At 47.6% G+C, this 16,506-nt stretch overlaps 1 protein-coding gene across 2 annotated transcripts; it reads left to right on the forward strand.

Moving 5' to 3' along the window:
• Window positions 1-3,509: 3,509 nt before the first annotated feature.
• Creg1 (cellular repressor of E1A-stimulated genes 1) lies at window positions 3,510-16,003 on the forward strand. Of its 2 annotated transcripts, NM_001105966.1 has the most exons (4): window positions 3,552-3,928; window positions 8,972-9,091; window positions 10,217-10,401; window positions 14,595-16,003. In NM_001105966.1, exons 1-4 carry the CDS (start codon window positions 3,575-3,577, stop codon window positions 14,596-14,598), a joined length of 663 nt encoding a protein of 220 aa, NP_001099436.1. In that variant the 5' UTR covers window positions 3,552-3,574; the 3' UTR covers window positions 14,599-16,003. The 2 variants fall into 2 exon arrangements, with proteins under 2 accessions (XP_008767847.2, NP_001099436.1); XM_008769625.4 differs by lacking the exon at window positions 14,595-16,003 and having other exon boundaries at window positions 3,510-3,928; window positions 10,217-10,405.
• Window positions 16,004-16,506: the final 503 nt, after the last annotated feature.

The following is a 16,506-nucleotide window of genomic DNA, read 5'->3' on the forward strand; positions in this document are numbered from 1 at the left end:
CAGAGAGGCCAGCAGCCGATAGCTGGAGAGAAGAAACTCACACGGGGTTTAGAGTTCCCAGGCTTGAGACCATGAGGGAAAGGGAGGAGGAGAGCCACTACGGAAGAATAAGAATGTGCAGGAGGGAGGAAGAGCCTCCATGGGCTATGGGCCAAGAGAATGTGGCCCAGAGGGCTGCAAAATTGGGTTAAGAGCAGCCCGGATGGAAGGTAATAAATAGTGAGTGAGAATTTGGGGTTATCAATAGGAAAGCGATTCTAGCAACATGGAGGGTGGGCAGCTGCCCAGCTATTGTGCTGTGTGTGTGTGTGTGTGTGTGTCTTTTATCTGGGAACATAAATGGTCAAAGCCAGGAGGAAACTCCATAACAGAATTTTTATTTAATATTTTTTTTTTACTACAGCTGGCATTAAAGGCATATGCCACCACAACCAGCTTTCAACTCCAGCTTTTGAATAAGAACAGTTGAAATCTAAAAGTGGAGGTGAAAGGACCCATACACACGTGACTGGCTAGTGCTACACTTGCGACTGGAACTCCAAGTTTGGCTGTGCGAACCTTTTCCTCCACAGTTCCTAATGACTGAGCAGTTGCTAACAGACAAACACTCGAACTGTTTATAGTAGCTTTTAAAAGGTGAGGACTTGACCTTCCTCCCTTTAAATGTGTCCTACTTAGTTTTCCAACTAGCTTGAAATTCTTCTAAACTCTGGCTGAAAAGCAAAGCAACTTGGGACAGAACCTTGTTGACACTAAGCCAGATGTGGAAATCAGCGTGACACGGATTGGCTACCAGACGGAAACGCAGACTTGTTCAGAGTGCTGAGTCATGTTTTGCTGTGTAGCCTTGAAAGTTGGCTGAATGTGGGGAAACTGGCCTTCAGACAAGAAGTGGAGGTGGGTTTTGGCCTACACGCCTGCTACCCACACTTGCTCACATGACTGGCACACAGCGGAAGAAAGCTACCCCAGTTACGTAACGAAGCCCAAGAAGGCCACGTGTCACCAGATTAACACCAGCGAACCCTTACAAGGTACCATCTTTGTAACAACAGAGGTATACACTGAAAGGATCGGGGTTAACATAGGACATACCGAGACCAAGTTCCAGCACAGAGGAGCTGTATCTGCCCGGACAGGGAATGAGACAAAGACAGCAGACAGGAGAAGGGGAAAGGGAAAAAGAACAGGGGTGGGAGGAGATATTTGCCTTGGAGGGAAACGACTGCCTCTGGATAGAGACAGAAGAGGCTCATGGGAAAATGGCAGTTTATAAAGGGAAAGGGGAAACCTCATGTTACAAAGAGTTGGTCTGTTTTGATTGGACATGCTAATTAGGACAGCCAAAAGGGAGCTTTTGATTGCTGGACTTCAATAATTTGATATCTAGACCTTGGTGATCAGCCTGGGAGGGGGAGGGCGGAGGAATAGCCAAATAAGGTGACAGACCTTGGTGTCTAGCTTTAGAAAAATAATCTGTGGTTTAGGAAGGACTGGGGAAAGGAAAGGCTTGTCAGAACCGAGGTCGCCATGCTCCGGCCTACAGAGCCCTTCAAACACCAGAGGCCAGGTCACAAAGACCTGCAAGGATGTGACTGTTGTAAAAGATGAACAACAAAGAAGCAGACACGGTCCTTCTGTGCCGTTGAGTAGGAATCCAGGGCCGGAAGATGGGAGGGACAGCATTACACAGAGACAATGTAACGTATGGAGCTCTAACAAGATAGAGCCTGAATATAAGAAAAGGCTTCCCCTTAAAACCTGGACAGGAGCTTCACTAAAGATGGGAATAAGGGCTAGGGAGATGGCTCCCCAGGTAAGGGCACTGGCTGCTCTTCCAGAGGTCCTGAGTTCAATTCTTAGCAACCACATGGTGGGTCACAACCATCTGTAATGAGATCTGATGTCCTCATCTGGCGCGCAGATGTACATACAGATAGAGCACTCATACATGAAACAAACAAACAAACAAACAAATCTTTAAAAACCACAACAAAAAAGAATGTGTGTAGTGCAAACAATTTAAACTTATCCCTGACTAGCTTACAAATAGATGAGACTATGGTTATTTTATTTGGCTTTGACAATTACTGGGGGTTACCCCTAATCTACTCCTCTAACTGCAGGCCTGGCTACCTCCCCAGCTGTGTACCCCAGTACCTCTTTCTCCTGGCCATGTGCTCATGCTTCCTCCTGCCTTCTCTCATGGCAGCTTCCTCCTCCCTTCCCTCAAGGCGCCCTCCTCCTCCTCCCCTTCTTCCTCCTCCTCCCCCTCCTCCTCTCCCTCCTCTTCTCCCTCCTCCTCTTTTCCTCCTCTTCCTCCTCCTGTCATTTCTCCTCTTTCCAGTCTCCCCTCTCCCAACTAGGTCACTCCACACCCACCTACCTCTAGTCCTTCCAGTAATTGGATGCAGTCAATTCTATTAAACCAATAGTTTTAAATCAAGGAACAAGGTTTGTACAACAAAAGCTTGTAAAGCAAGGCTAGACTTTCCCATATAGAATTTAGCATACAACACATAGCAATTGACCAAACCTCAACAAATATGAATAAGAGAGAGAGAGAGAGAGATAGGGGAGAGGCAGATTAGTGGGATGGGTGGGGGGCCCAGCTAGAGGCAGACCTCAGAATATCTTTCCAGCAATCTCCTTTAGAAAGGAGTCTCACACAGTCCAGGCTTCGTGACAGGGAACTGAGTGCTATAAACTAAGAGGTGCTGTCAAGTACAGATTGCTTCTTAACTCTGGAGAGAGAGAGAGAGAGAGAGAGAGAGAGAGAGAGCGAGCTGCAGAGAGACATGGCCTGATTCAGACTATAGGATGGGGCTTTAAAAGTTCTATCTTCTAACAGTGGCCAAAGTTTAAAATGATGAAAAATGTGGATGGGGTCATTTACACACATTTTCTAACTCCCTGGGGGAGCAGAATGAAGATCGGACCAACTTGGAGATCTGCCAGGATAATAAATGTGTGAAACCACGAATTTAACCAAGCTAGATGACTTAACAGGTCTCAAACAGGCAAGGTCAAAGTCTTGAGTAAAAACTGAAAACTAACAAACTCTTAGTGGCTTTATCTGAAGACACTTCTGAGCCAGTAATTTTTAAGTTCCTGCCTATCGGTACTTCTGCCCTTTACTACATATAGGCTTGCTTGCTAACAGCGAGTAAATGGAAAAGAGCATATAGAAAACTCACTTTCTCTTAGATGCCAGGCATGCATACTCAAACGACATTAAAACGGTGGTGTGTGCTAAAAAGGTGGTGTGTGCGTGCGTGAAGGCAGTCTTTTTTCTAGCATTGTGACTTAGGAAGTTGCTTAATTTCTTCTAGACCTCATTTATCTGTCTGTAAATCAAACAGAACAAGTATCTCTTTAGGGTAAACTCGCAATCTTTACAGAGCAGATCACAAGACTCAGAGAACATATGCATCTGGAAACTGGCCAGCACTGGAGCCACGCCCCCTCCGGGCTGCTCCTCTCTGATTGGCCTTCTCGGGGGGGCGGAACCCTAGCGTGCAATAGTTACGGCGGCAGAGTTTGGTCGCAAAGCAGGTGCTCTGCAGTCAGCGCCATGGCTGCCCGCGCTCCTGAGCTCGCGCGCTCCCTGCTTGCTGCCCTTCTGGCTCCCGCGCTAGTGGCACTACTGGTGTCGCCGGCCTGGGGACGCGGAGGCCGGGACCACGGGGACTGGGACGTGGACAGGCGACTGCCTCCACTGCCACCCCGCGATGACGGGCCGCGCGTGGCCCGCTTCGTGACTCACGTCTCGGACTGGGGCTCGCTGGCCACTATCTCCACGAGAGAGGAGGTGCGCGGCAGGCCCTTCGCGGACATCATCTCAATTAGTGACGGTCCTCCGGGAGAAGGCTCAGGCGAGCCCTACATGTACCTGAGTCCGCTGCAACAAGCAGTGAGCGACCTGCAGGTGAGCGGGAGCGCGGCGCTGTTTCCCAGGACGGGCAGAGCAGGGAACCGGCCTCTCCTGTTTAGCCTTCCTGAGAGAGCGTGGGTCTTAGAGATAGGACTTTTTTTTTTTTTTTTTTTTTTTTTTTTCCGGAGCTGGGGACCGAACCCAGGGCCTTGTGCTTGCTAGGCAAGCGCTCTACCACTGAGCTAAATCCCCAACCCCAGAGATAAGACTTTTGAACCCAGCTTACATGACTGTCTCATGCGGCCGGCGCTGGCTAGGCGGAGGCTGTAGCATCCCAGATGTTGGGCAACTACCGGGACGTTCCTTCTCTTACCCTGCTCCTGATCTAAGCGCTTGAGGTAAATTCTTTGCCAGTACCTGGAGCACTTCACACCCTTTAAAAAGGCAGGCGTCATTTGAAGGCGCCCTCTTGGCATGAACTGAACTCCTGTTCTTTTTTTTTTTCTTTCTTTCTTTTTTTTTTTTTCGGAGCTGGGGACCGAACCCAGGGCCTTGCGCTTGCTAGGCAAGCGCTCTACCACTGAGCTAAATCCCCAACCCCCTGAACTCCTGTTCTTTAAAGACATCCAGGTTGTTGGATAGTTTAGCACTTGGCTTATGTGACTTCGGAGGTTCTCTTCCCCACCTCTGCAGAGCTTTCCTACCAGCAGTGGGAAACTACTACACAGCACTATGGTTGACTGCATTCTTTGGATTCCATAGTCATAGTGTTGCCCCCAGTAGAGAGCAGGACTCTTTGAAGGGCTGGTTCCTCTTCGCCCTTTGCCTACTCTCTGGGATCGGGCTAGGTTTATAATTCGGGTGGAAACTCCCTGGAAGGGAAAGGCCACAAAGGAGCTCAGAAATGGAGCGTGACTCGGTGGAGGGTCTTTGGGGCAAAGCGGGGCGGGGTGTGGCGTGATGGGGGCGGGGCATAGGGTAGTGGTAAAAGGGAACCAAGAGACGCTGACGTTTTTATCAAGTCCGCAGTGTCAGGTGCCAACAGCTTTTTGATTCCACTCATTTCCATACATTGTCTCTTGTAGTAACTCTTAGAAATAGGCTTGGCTATTCCCATATTATAGATGAAGATGTGAGGTTAAGTAATTGCGCAAAGCCAAGGGGCCCACCCTAGTTCACCTCAGACCCCCTTGACTTCAAAGCACAAGCCATAGACTGGGAACCTGTGTGCTAGAAACCAGTTTTCTTCAGCCTACACAGAGTTCTGCTTTGTTCTAAAAATTAGCGACCGCCTTCTAAAACTGCAATTGTAGGGGCTAGGGGAATAGCCCAGTTGGTAAAATACTGGCCACGTAGTCAAGAGGACCTATATTTGGTCCTCCTCTCACCCATGTAAAAAGGGAGGCTCAATGGCATGCAAGCACTTGTGACCCCACACTGGCTAGGCATCTCCCTGTCCTGCCAGCCAAATGGAGTGAGTGAGCTTCAGACCGCATGGAGAGAGCCTGTCTCAAAAAGCAAGTAGGATGGCTCCAGCTTCTGAGGGGTGACATCCAAAATTGACCTCTGGCCATGTCATATACTCATTAATAATACACATGTGCCTGTGGTGCACACACACGCACACACACACAACACACACACACACACGCGCACACACACATGCACATGCATATACACATGCACGCATACACGCATGCGCACACACAGGATAACATTTTAGAGTACAAAGTCTATTTATTTGAGTTTCTAACTCTTCTTGAAAATGTCAGAAGACTTAGCAGCACTGGGAGTGGGGGATGGGGCTGTATTTTTCTGAGAGACAAACGGAATAGAAGTCGCTGCCCCTTCCAGTCCAAATAGATTGACCCCAATTCACCATTTTCTTCCCTGCCCGTTTCCCTTCTCTAGGCGTCGGCTGTTCCCTCTACCCCAGCAATGGTACTCAACTGACCTGCACAGCACTTGCAGAGAGGTTTTAAAATGCACTACCAAGTCACTTTATTCTAAAGCGATGCCCCCTGCCCCCTCAAACCCTCCCCGGTCTTTCTAATAGGAAGGGGACAGATTGAGCATTGCTACACCCCGTGATCTTTTTTCTATTTGTGAGGTGTCTGGGGTCGTATCATCTGCACTGCCAAAATGAGGAGCACTGAGGTTTAGAGATGGGGGCTCACCTGTGACCCCCTAGCTGATGGCCAGCAGGTAGGCCTCCAGTGAAATATTTCCTGCATAGAAAAGAGGCAATTGTGACCTCCCCACCCCCGGCTCTCAGGTTTCTGGGATGGTATCATTGTGGTATTATTGAAAAGGCATGGGCACGATTCCTCTGGATGCTGACTCGGTCAGTTAACCAGCTGAAACTGGTTCCTGATGTGCCTTTCCTCTTCAACCACCCAGAGTCTCTAAGGGCCTTCCTTTTAGGTTAGAAGGAACAAGGCTGAGGCTTGAAACCATTTCCCCTGTGTAAAATGCCAGCCATCTTCCTCACAGACAAGGGGAAGTTTGGGTGTACCTCCCATACGGATATTCCTCTTATCTAGATTTTTGGTGTGTGATAATTTTGTATAACGAACGTTTAAAGGAAGAATTTGTTTCTGCTGGTTGATAATATGGTACCAGGTTGTGTCGTAGAGCCAGCAAGTCAAAAGTAAAGCTGGTAGGGCGCTTGCCTAGGATGCAGGAAGCCTTGAGTTCTGTCCCAGCGCTGTGTAAACCAGTCTTGGTGGTACAGACGTATATAGTCTCAGAATTTGGGAGGTGGGGGTGGAAGGGTCAGCAGCGCACGATTACTTTTCTCTGTTATCTTGGCGAGTTCACAGCCTGACTGGACTGTATAATGTCCGTTTCTTTTTTTTTTGTAGCTGGGGACCGAACCCAGGGCCTTGCGCTTGCTAGGCAAGCGCTCTACCACTGAGCTAAATCCCCAACCTAATGTCCCATTTCAAACCGAACAAAACCCTTTTACCTCTCTGTCCCTCTTGGTGCTTCTCTCTTGTGATATGACCAGGTTATTCCTGATTTTTTCTTTTTCCCTTTGATCCATTAAAAACAAGTTCATCTCTTACTTCCTTGTTCATCAGATACTTTGAATGTTGTGTGCACAGTCATGGTTTTTCCATCTAGGGTTTACTTCCTCATCGAGAATATATATATATATGCTATTTTCAGACACACCTGGAAAGGGTATTGAATCCCATTACACATGGTTGTGAGCCACCATGTGGTTGCTGGGAATTGAACGCAGGACCTCTGGGAGAACAGTCAGTGCTCTTAACCACCGATCCAGCTCAGAGTCTTGTATTTTTCATTGCCTTCATTAAATATCTGTCCGATGAAAGTCTCATTTCTTTCTCCTTCTGGAAACCAATTTCCCTCGACTGGCAACATCCCAGATTGTGGAATGATTTTCCCAGTAAACGCATAGAATTCTCATTGCCTCTCCACCTCTCAGTTTTTCTTCTACTCTCTTTGTTATCATGTCTGTTCTCTCCTCTTCATTTGTGCTATGCTTAGGCTAAGTCCTCCCCACCGTGCTCAAAAGTGCTCAAACAACTTTTAAATTATCTGTCTGAACCACCCTGCCTGCCAGACTTACAATAACAAAATTACAGGTCGCCCTCTGCACAGAGGACTTAAGGAACACGCCTGCTACAGCAAACCCTGAGTGTCAGGGCTGGGGAGATGGGTCATCAGGAAAAGAGCTTGACGTGCAGATGTCAAGAGTTCAGATCTCTAGCACCCACCTGGAAAGTCAACTGGAGGTCCTATACTCCCACTGCTAGGCAAATAGAGACTGGGTGTCTCCTGGGACAAGCTACTCTGACTTCCCTGTTGAACAAAACAAAACAAACAAAACAAACCCTGCCTTAGTAACGAGAGATTGGTCAAGGAAGACATCCAGTGTTAGCCTCTGACTTCCACACCTGTGTATCTGCCCACATACATGGGAACGAACACACACACACACGTACACTCACAAATAGTAAAATAAATAAAACCTTGGGTACAGATTGGTACTCAGCATTTTAACAGACTCTGTAGGGGAGTCCAGAAAACACTGCTTAAGCATGGCCTGCAAATTTGACAATGGAGAAACCTTACCCAAGGGCTCTCCCTTCTTTTCGTTCTTGGGAGGGCGGGGGGTTCTCTTCTTACAGCTTGAAGACTGCAGACATTTTAGCTAGGATTAGAGGTTTGCACCAGCATGTCCAGCGAGATTTTTTTTGTAACCATGTGTATGTGTGGCCCTCTCTGTGTACATATTAATGTGAGTGTGGGTGCCCTCGAAGGCCAGACACTGGGTCCTTTGGAGCTGAACCTAACTTATAAGTGTCTGAGCCACTGCATGTGGGTTGTGGAAACGGAAAGTAGGCCTTCAGAAGAGCAGTGGATGCTCATCCCTGATGAGTCTTTTTTCTTCCCTCCTCTTTCCTGAGAGTCTGAGACGCAGTGGTTTTGATGGCCCATGGTGAGATGGGTGGGTATAGTTGTGAGTTTGCAGCAATCTGAACAGTGCCGGGTTCTGAAGGGAAATGAATTAGGAATCTTTTTGCCTTGTGTTTCGAATCTGAGGTAAAAATTCTCTGGTTACAGAAGAAGTAAGCAACTTGAGATCACATGACAATTCTGAGGTCAAGAGATAACCATGTAGCATGATTCAGCTACTTTCTTGTTTAAATTATGCAATCAGACTGTCCCAGCACCTTGGTAATTTCATGCAGTTTTTTGTTTTTTGTTTTTAATTAGAGCTTAATCTGGTAGATATTTCAGTGAGGGCTCTCACCAGCTCTGGCTTAGGGGATACTTTATGTAACTTTATGTTATTAGGGGATAACTATGGAACTGATAAGAATAGTTACACTAAAACATTCTCTGTAGTTTGTTCTTTAAAACACGACACCTCTCCACACACACTTTGTGGGGGACGGGACCACTTTCTATCTATGTATCGCCCCCCTACCCCGGCAGCTTACAGTTCACTGCTTCAAAGAAGTGTGCTGCAGCGCTGAGGGTAGCATGGCTGCAGGCCGTAAAGTTTGTGCCTCTCCAGAAACCGTATTTCACATGGAAGAATTTTTATTTTTCTCTCTTCAGGGAAATCCAGAGGCTACGCTGACTATGTCTTTAGCACAGACTGCCTACTGTAGGAACCATGGATTTGATCCCCAGAGTCCCCTCTGTGTTCATATAATGATGTCCGGGACTGTGATCAAAGTAAGTTCCACGAAGAGAGATGGGCTTTTAAAAAAGGGGGGAGGCATTAAAAATGAAGGGAGGGATGTTTGGAGAATAAAACACAATTGATTTGTGAAGGGGCAGATGGTGAGAATATGTTCTAACAGAGTAATTCCAAGAACTAAGGGTCCTGACCAGGGTCTGTCGTAGAGGTGCGTCCAGTAGGGTACTTATGGGACAAAGGACCCCTGTCCTGGGGCCAAATAGATGTAACATCTGGAAGGCTCCTGTATTAAACACTCTTGCTAAAAACAGCTGCTCATCCAGAGCCACTGCTCTCTAGTTTCATGTGGGCTCCTTGTCCCGGTGTTTGATACCAGTGAGAGGAGTGTCTGTCACTCACTGGGAGGGAGGACATTTGGACAGTTTGGGATGAGTGCTGGTGAGAAGAGGTTAAATAAGGGGTCAACCCTCAATCAGTCTGTGGTGGCGCTGGCAGCAGCACATGCCTTTAATCCTAGCACTAAGGAAGCAGAGACAGGTGGATCTCTGAGTTTGAGGCCAGTCTCATCTGTATAGTGAGTTACATGAGTCCAGCATCTCAAAAAGCAAAACAACGGGGCTGGAGAGATGGCTCAGAGGTTGAGAGAGCGCTGATTGCTCCCTCCAGAGGTCCTGGGTTCAATCCCCAGCAACCACATGGTGGCTCACAACCATCCATGATGAGATCTGTCACTGTCTTCTGGTGTGCAGACATACGTGCAGGCAGAACACTGTACACAATAAATTAATCTTATTAAAAAACAAACAAACAGGGGTTGGGGATTTAGCTCAGTGGTAGAGCGCTTGCCTAGCAAGTGCAAGGCCCTGGGTTTGGAACCCAGCTCCAAAAAATAGAAAAGAAAAACAAACAAACAAACAAACAAAATACCCCAATGAAACAACTATAGGAGAAAGAACTGCTGGATGCTGGTGTGCAGGTAGTAAATACATCAACCGTATCGCTGAGCCAGCAATTTGCTCTCTGATCCTTGTAACTTCTGGTCTGTGGGTGCATCTCAGGGGCGGGCGGTGTCCTTGACAGGTGGGAGGAAGCACACCCTCTTAGCAAAAGGGATGAAAGTGGTGTTAGAATGGGCTGTTTATCTCCTGTTTGTCCTTCAGGTAAATGAGACAGAAGAGGGCTACGCACGGGACTCGCTATTCATCAGACACCCTGAGATGAAACACTGGCCTCCTAGCCATAAGTGGTTCTTTGCTAAGTTAAAAATAAGCAATATCTGGGTTTTGGACTACTTTGGTGGACCGAAAGTAGTGACACCTGAAGAATATTTTAACGTCACACTGCAGTAAGTAATTAAGTAAGGCTCAAAGTGAGTCTTTTTTTTTTTTTTTTTTGGTTCTTTTTTTCGGAGCTGGGGACCGAACCCAGGGCCTTGCGCTTCCTAGGTAAGCGCTCTACCACTGAGCTAAATCCCCAGCCCTCAAAGTGAGTCTTAACTACCAGGAACGCCCCCCAGTCCCCCACCCTGCCTCTCAAGTGAAACAGGAGAATGGAGTTTGATGCAAACACAAGAGGTTTATTTCTCCCGTGCGTCAGGGTCGACCCTCAATCAGCCCTTCGTGGCGACCCCGAATGGCTATAACAAGCAGTTTTTATACTTTATAAGGGTACAGGTTGCATCAGCAAGGTTACAGTTTAAACTTATTGGCTAAGCATATTGACCTTTGAATCTATTGGCTAGCAAGCATGTGACAGGCATTGGAACTCTATCTGGGACCAGAGGGTCAGGGGACTATGTCAGTACATTCTGCTGATCTTCAAGAGTGTCCCTGCTCCTCGGGAGAACTGTGGGTGGAGAATAGAACTTGGTCTAACCTTGACCTGGGGTGGGAAGCTGGTACTTGGCCTAGTCTTGACCTGAGGCAGTAGGTATAATGCTGGTGAGAGCCCCTAGGGTCCATCAATTATACACTGTCCACCATTGACGCACTGTGCCTCTCCCCAGCAGCACTTCCAAGGCTGATTCTGCTGGGATCACCTCTCAAAATAATAAGACACTTGGGATTAAAGACGTAGCATCTCGCTCCCAGTGCTTCAGTCAGGCAGGGAGAATCTTGGTGAGTTCAAGGCCAGCATGAATTCTGCATAATGAGTTCTAGGACATCCAGAGCTGCATAGTGAGATCTTGTTTCAAAAAAACTAAACCAACCTTAACCCCAGCCCTCAGGAGGCAGCTCTCTGAGTTGGGTCTCTGAGTTCAAGGCCAATCTGTCTACAGAGCGATTCCCAGGACAACCAGGCCTACACAGAGAAACCCTCTATCGAATAACCAAAAAGCAAGCAAACAAACAAAGAAATGCAGCTAACTAACCAGAAACAACTCTTAAAATATATTTATAAAATAGTTTTAAATGTGCAATACAGAATGGGCAAGCTCACCTATAACCCTAGACCTTGGCAGACAGAGGCAAGAGGATTAGGAATTCAAGGCCAGTTTCGGCTTCACGGAGAGGCTGAAAGTCAGCTCAAGTTACATGAAACCATGTTTGAAACAAAACCAAGCCCAAACAAGGGGGCTCTATAACTTCCAGAGCCTATAACTTCCAGAATAGTGAAGTCTGGAGTCTGTACTTAATCACATTTTCTATGATCATAATTATAACACAACTGGAAGGGATCTGTGGTTTATGACTACAACGGTAATGGAGTTGATTCCAAAGGGCAGCTGGAGAGAAAGGAGGAGTACAGGACGTTTAAGTTCAGCAATTGGGCCCTGGGGCTTGGGTGGGAATCTCGGCATTGCGAGAAAACAAGAATCATCAAATTGCTAAGAACTGGAGACAGAGCTCAGTCTAAGGCCCTGGGTTTGGTCCCCAGTACATCTTGTCTGGATGTAGAGAAGTAGCAATATCTAAAGATGGACTGGGGCAAGGAGTGGTCAGATGTGAAGTGAGGTCAAGGGCCAGAGGACAGAAGGGGAGGGACTAGAGTGTCCCCTAAGTGACACCGAGTTTTGCAATATAGGACATCTATAAGCCTGAGAGGTGTAATAGCAGCTAGAGTCTGTTGAGCACGTTTTGCTGGTCCGTGCTATGCTAATCGCTTCCTGTGATTAGCTTAAATTCTCACCGCACCCCTGTGAAGCAAGCACTGATTCCTAGGATGCAAGAAGGGCCAGGCTGGGAAAGGAGGGGCTTGCATGATGCCTTTCAGCCAGCAGGTGGCAGCGCTGGGATTCAAGCGCTAGGCATCCTAGTCCCCAGCTCTCATCAGACTCCTAATTGTGTGCCGAGCTGGAGCTGCCTCCCCAGGTTCACTTCCTGTTTGCAATGACTGACAGCTCTGTGGGGAGATGGGGGAGGATACTAAGATAGATTTATAAATCAATGCCGAATGAATATGGGTGCGGTAAAGAAACCAGAAGTAGCCAATTCATAGGTGAAACGGGAAAACTTTATTCCAATTAACCGGGGAAGGCTAGGAGAGAAGACAAGGAAAGATTTCCAGAGTTAAATGGGAACTAGAGAGACGGAGCTTGTGAACTGGGTGGGGTTTATGAGCAGGGACTGAGGGAGCCCAGAGGCTAACATTGACCTTGTCAAGTTCTTAGGCACCACAGTGTGTGCTAACGGAAGATCCACTTGTTCCTTTTGCCAGAGACAAGGAGCAAAGCTCCCTTTCAAGTCCTGAGGGAGTGGTCTAAATGCCCAACCTTGGGAAAAGGTATTTCTTTGGGGGACCAAGCAATCTTCAGTCCTAGAGCTTAAATTCTTAGTGCTTACGTATAGTTTGTTTTTATTTTATTAGAGAGCAGCCTATATTAAACTATGTAAGCCCTAACACCTCCCCCCTGCTTCCTGGAAACAAAGACTTTCAAATTGTCTGGGCAAAGAATCCGGTTGTCCTCACATTGATTTTGTTGCCATGTGTGTGGGAGAAGAGGCACGGGCTGCTGACCCTCCCTGGGGCTGGCCGGCCTCCTCCTTTATAGGATGTAGGAGGTAGTGATTGTGAGATTATTACCGGGCAGCACATTATCAAGGAGAGTGACAGTAAGAATGATGGGCTGCTCTGCGAGGTTAGAGTTTACCTTCCCAGGACATCACAATCTCCAAAGCGCAGTTATCTCCGTGTAAATAACACGCCCTGGGCAGTGCTCACTTTAATAACAAAATAAAATTATGTTTTCCCATAAGTCTTTGCTCTGAGTGAGTAAAACAGAGGCTCCTGTTCAGTTCTGTAGACGGGTGGGTAAGTGCTTTTCTGCAGCTCTGATCCCCAGGGCGTGGTGGGGGTGGGGATGGGGATAGGACACCAGGGGGAGGCATCCGGTGGCACTACTGGGGAAGGAAGGTGCCTGTCCCCAGGTGTCTGTAGCCACTGGTTGCCACTTCAGAGTCTGTGAGGACTGGGGGCTGCACATTCTCAGGAACCACTAACGGGGTCCTCTTGGTATCCTGGGCTTTCTTTCTCCAAGTCACCTTCCCAGCCTTTCTCATTGTTTCTCTAAAAAGTCCAGCCCCTTCTGTAGCTAACGACTAGACTCTGAAATGATCCTGAGAAAGCGTCCACACAGGGACGGCTCAGTCAGGGCTAAGTGGCTAGTGTCCTGAGTTGCTGGACCCAGCCCATGTGCTCTTCTGCATGCGGGGTGAAGGTGTAATTGTCGGCAGGATGTGTTTGTTACATCCTGGAGGCAGCCGTGATCAGAACGCCTATCACCATGGAGCCGGGACAGCAGCAGGAGGCTGGTCCAGGGTAGCTCACTCACACGAATCCTACCAAGGTGGACACAGAAAGGTCACGAGTCACATACCTGGGTGTAGCTTTCCTGGTTGGATGGAAACTCCAGCTGGGACAGGAAGACAGACAAGATCACCTCCCAGCTAGGTGGCATTGGCCAGCCATTTCTCTCCTGCTCGAGTGTTCTGGAACCCCCCCCCCCTTTTTTTTTTAAGGTTTTTGCTTCATACTCCCTTTTTGAGAGAGAGAGAGAGAGAGAGAGAGAGAGAGAGAGAGAGAGAGAGAAAGAGAGGAAGAGAGAGAGATAGGAGTCTTACGTATCCTGGGCTGGTCTAGATCTCTCTGTGCAGCTGAGGATAACCGTGAACTCCCGAAACTCCTTCTGTCCACCTTAGAGTGCTGGGATTGCAAGTGTGAGTCACCTTGCTAAGTGTAGCAAACTCAGAGTTTGTGAGTACCGGGCAAGCATTCTCCCAGTGAGCTACATCCCCAGCTCTTGTTGTTGTTGTTTAAATTTTAACCCTTCAGAAGTTTTTTAAAAACAAGAGCCTCCATAGCATGTGTGTAAATGACTCTGGCTTTTACTAAGATGCCAACCGTGGAGAGGGGAGGGGCTTGCTAAAAAGGATTCTTGACCCGTGTCTGTCACTGACCCGGGGCTCGGGAGTCTCTGAAATTAACTTTAAATAGTAAACATTTAGGTGCTGTTTTTCTCCAGTCTTTCCAGAGAATGAATGAACCTCTAAGATTGGTCATCCTGGCTCATGAGATAATGGTCTCTCTCTTCCTCTGCAGGTGAAGCAAATACGGTGAACTGGATCACACCAGCGACAGGTCTTCCAAGGCTCATGCACACAGAGGGCTCGACCCTGCCTGGCTGCTAGCCCACTCTGCCACCTCTTGTTTCGATTTCCTTTGCTTGTCTTTGCAGAGTGTTGTCCATTAGAAGACGTGCTTGCTGGATTTAAAAAAAAAAAAAAAAGTCTTGAAGCCATTTTCAGAGAAAAATGCCCTTCTTTATGATCAAGGAAGCCATGCTCGGTGCTTTTTCCTCAGTGGTGCCCTCAGTAGGGTGACATATACCAGCTGTAGACCGCCCATTGGCACTGGAGGTCCAGAGGTGCAGATGCTCTGTGCCTGATGGCCACTGTGCCTGAAGGTGCTGTGCTCACCCAGCTGCCTCAGGAGCCAGTGCAGAGGGGCCGTATGAATCCTCCAGTCCAGGACAGCAGTGACCACGGATGCAGCGTCCCATTCACGTCAACCTGTATAGCTGATCAGCACAAGGCAAAGCTGGGTCTTCTGTAAAACTCCATAAACGTCTTACATTCTAAAGTCATCGTTACCCAGAACAAAATAAATCAGAAAGATTTTCCTGCATCCATTCTCCATCTAAGTAGACTGTACACTCACTCCTCATCCTTCGGAATGTGCACGCCTGAGCTGGGGCGCAGCTTTCTTGGCACAGAGCTTGCCAAGCATGAATGGGACCATAACGTCGAAACAACCAGCCAGCCACAGACGACATCTTTATGTGCATGAAAAAGCAACCTCAGAAGAAAAAGGATTTCGCATATGTTGGGCTCTTTTTCGTAAGACTTAACCCTGTGCCAGCCGCAATCCAAGCCCTCCTCCGGCATTCTGTATCTTGAAGCTCCTGGTGCTGCCGCCTGCGTCCTCTGTGGGATGTACCACGGTACTGTGGCATAAAAACAAACTACAACAACAACAAAACATGTCTCTGCACCAGAGGATGGCTCAGCTTGTAAGATGACTGCTCTAGCAGAGGACCCAAGTTCAGTACCCGCAAGGGGTCAGACAGGCACATATGCCCAGAACTCCAGCTCCAGGAGATCAAATACCTCTAGCCTCCAAGGTCACCTGCACTGGAATACACACACCCACACATAGACACACAGCGACACAATTTCAAACAGTACATCTTTTATTCCAAAGAGGTACTACTTAGTTTAATTACCTGTTTCATGCTCTTGGATGACATAAGATTTCTTTTAACAGAGTGTGGGGGAATCAAGACACTGACTTAAACAGCCAAAAAAAAAAAAAAAAAAGTTAACTATGAACCATCATGTTGGAGAAAGAGATGGTAATCATAACAGAAATCCAGCAAACGACGTCTCAGTCAAAACCCACTAAACAGTAAGGATCTTGTTATTGAAATCAGTAATTAAAAGCATTATTATAACAAGGTGTGTCGGACTGAGTTCAGAGACGGGCGTTTATGAGAAAGCTCCATTGTGCACTGCTCAATCAATGTTCTATTTAGTCACACTTTAAATCAACCACTGATCGTTCCAGAACTTGAGAAGAATCATATGCTTTCCCCAGTGGCAGAGAGCTCATGTCCTTGGGCAATGTCTGAATGCAGGCTTTATCACGGGCCCTTGGGTTCCAGCATGAGTTGTGGCACTGACTTGAGGGTACCTCCCTAGTTGTCTCTTTTCCCATTTAACTGTGAGTTCTGTCTTAAGCACTTGGCACCATGAAAAAACTATCCAGATCAAATCCAATTATCCTACAGGGCGAAGCAGCCAGCTCTTCACAGCAGGGTCCGCACATTCCATTATAATTGAATTTGCAGACTGTCACGGGAGTATTCTAGATGTCCACAAGGGGGCGCCATAGACTACCGTTAGAGCAGATCCAGACTGTTTTGGTTTTCGGTGGTTTGGTTTTATTTTGTTTT

The sequence above is a fragment of the Rattus norvegicus genome, chromosome 13 (assembly GCF_036323735.1).
Source record: "Rattus norvegicus strain BN/NHsdMcwi chromosome 13, GRCr8, whole genome shotgun sequence".
In the NCBI taxonomy this organism is placed as follows: domain Eukaryota; kingdom Metazoa; phylum Chordata; class Mammalia; order Rodentia; family Muridae; genus Rattus; species Rattus norvegicus.

Excerpts from the sequence above, each read along its gene's own strand:
- Creg1 (XM_008769625.4), top strand. The coding sequence starts at position 3,575 with ATGGCTGCCCGCGCTCCTGAGCTCGCGCGCTCCCTGCTTGCTGCCCTT. Across the intron at positions 3,929-8,971 it reads AAGCAGTGAGCGACCTGCAG|GGAAATCCAGAGGCTACGCT; the intron begins GTGAGCGGGAGC and ends TTCTCTCTTCAG. Across the intron at positions 9,092-10,216 it reads TGTCCGGGACTGTGATCAAA|GTAAATGAGACAGAAGAGGG; the intron begins GTAAGTTCCACG and ends TTTGTCCTTCAG.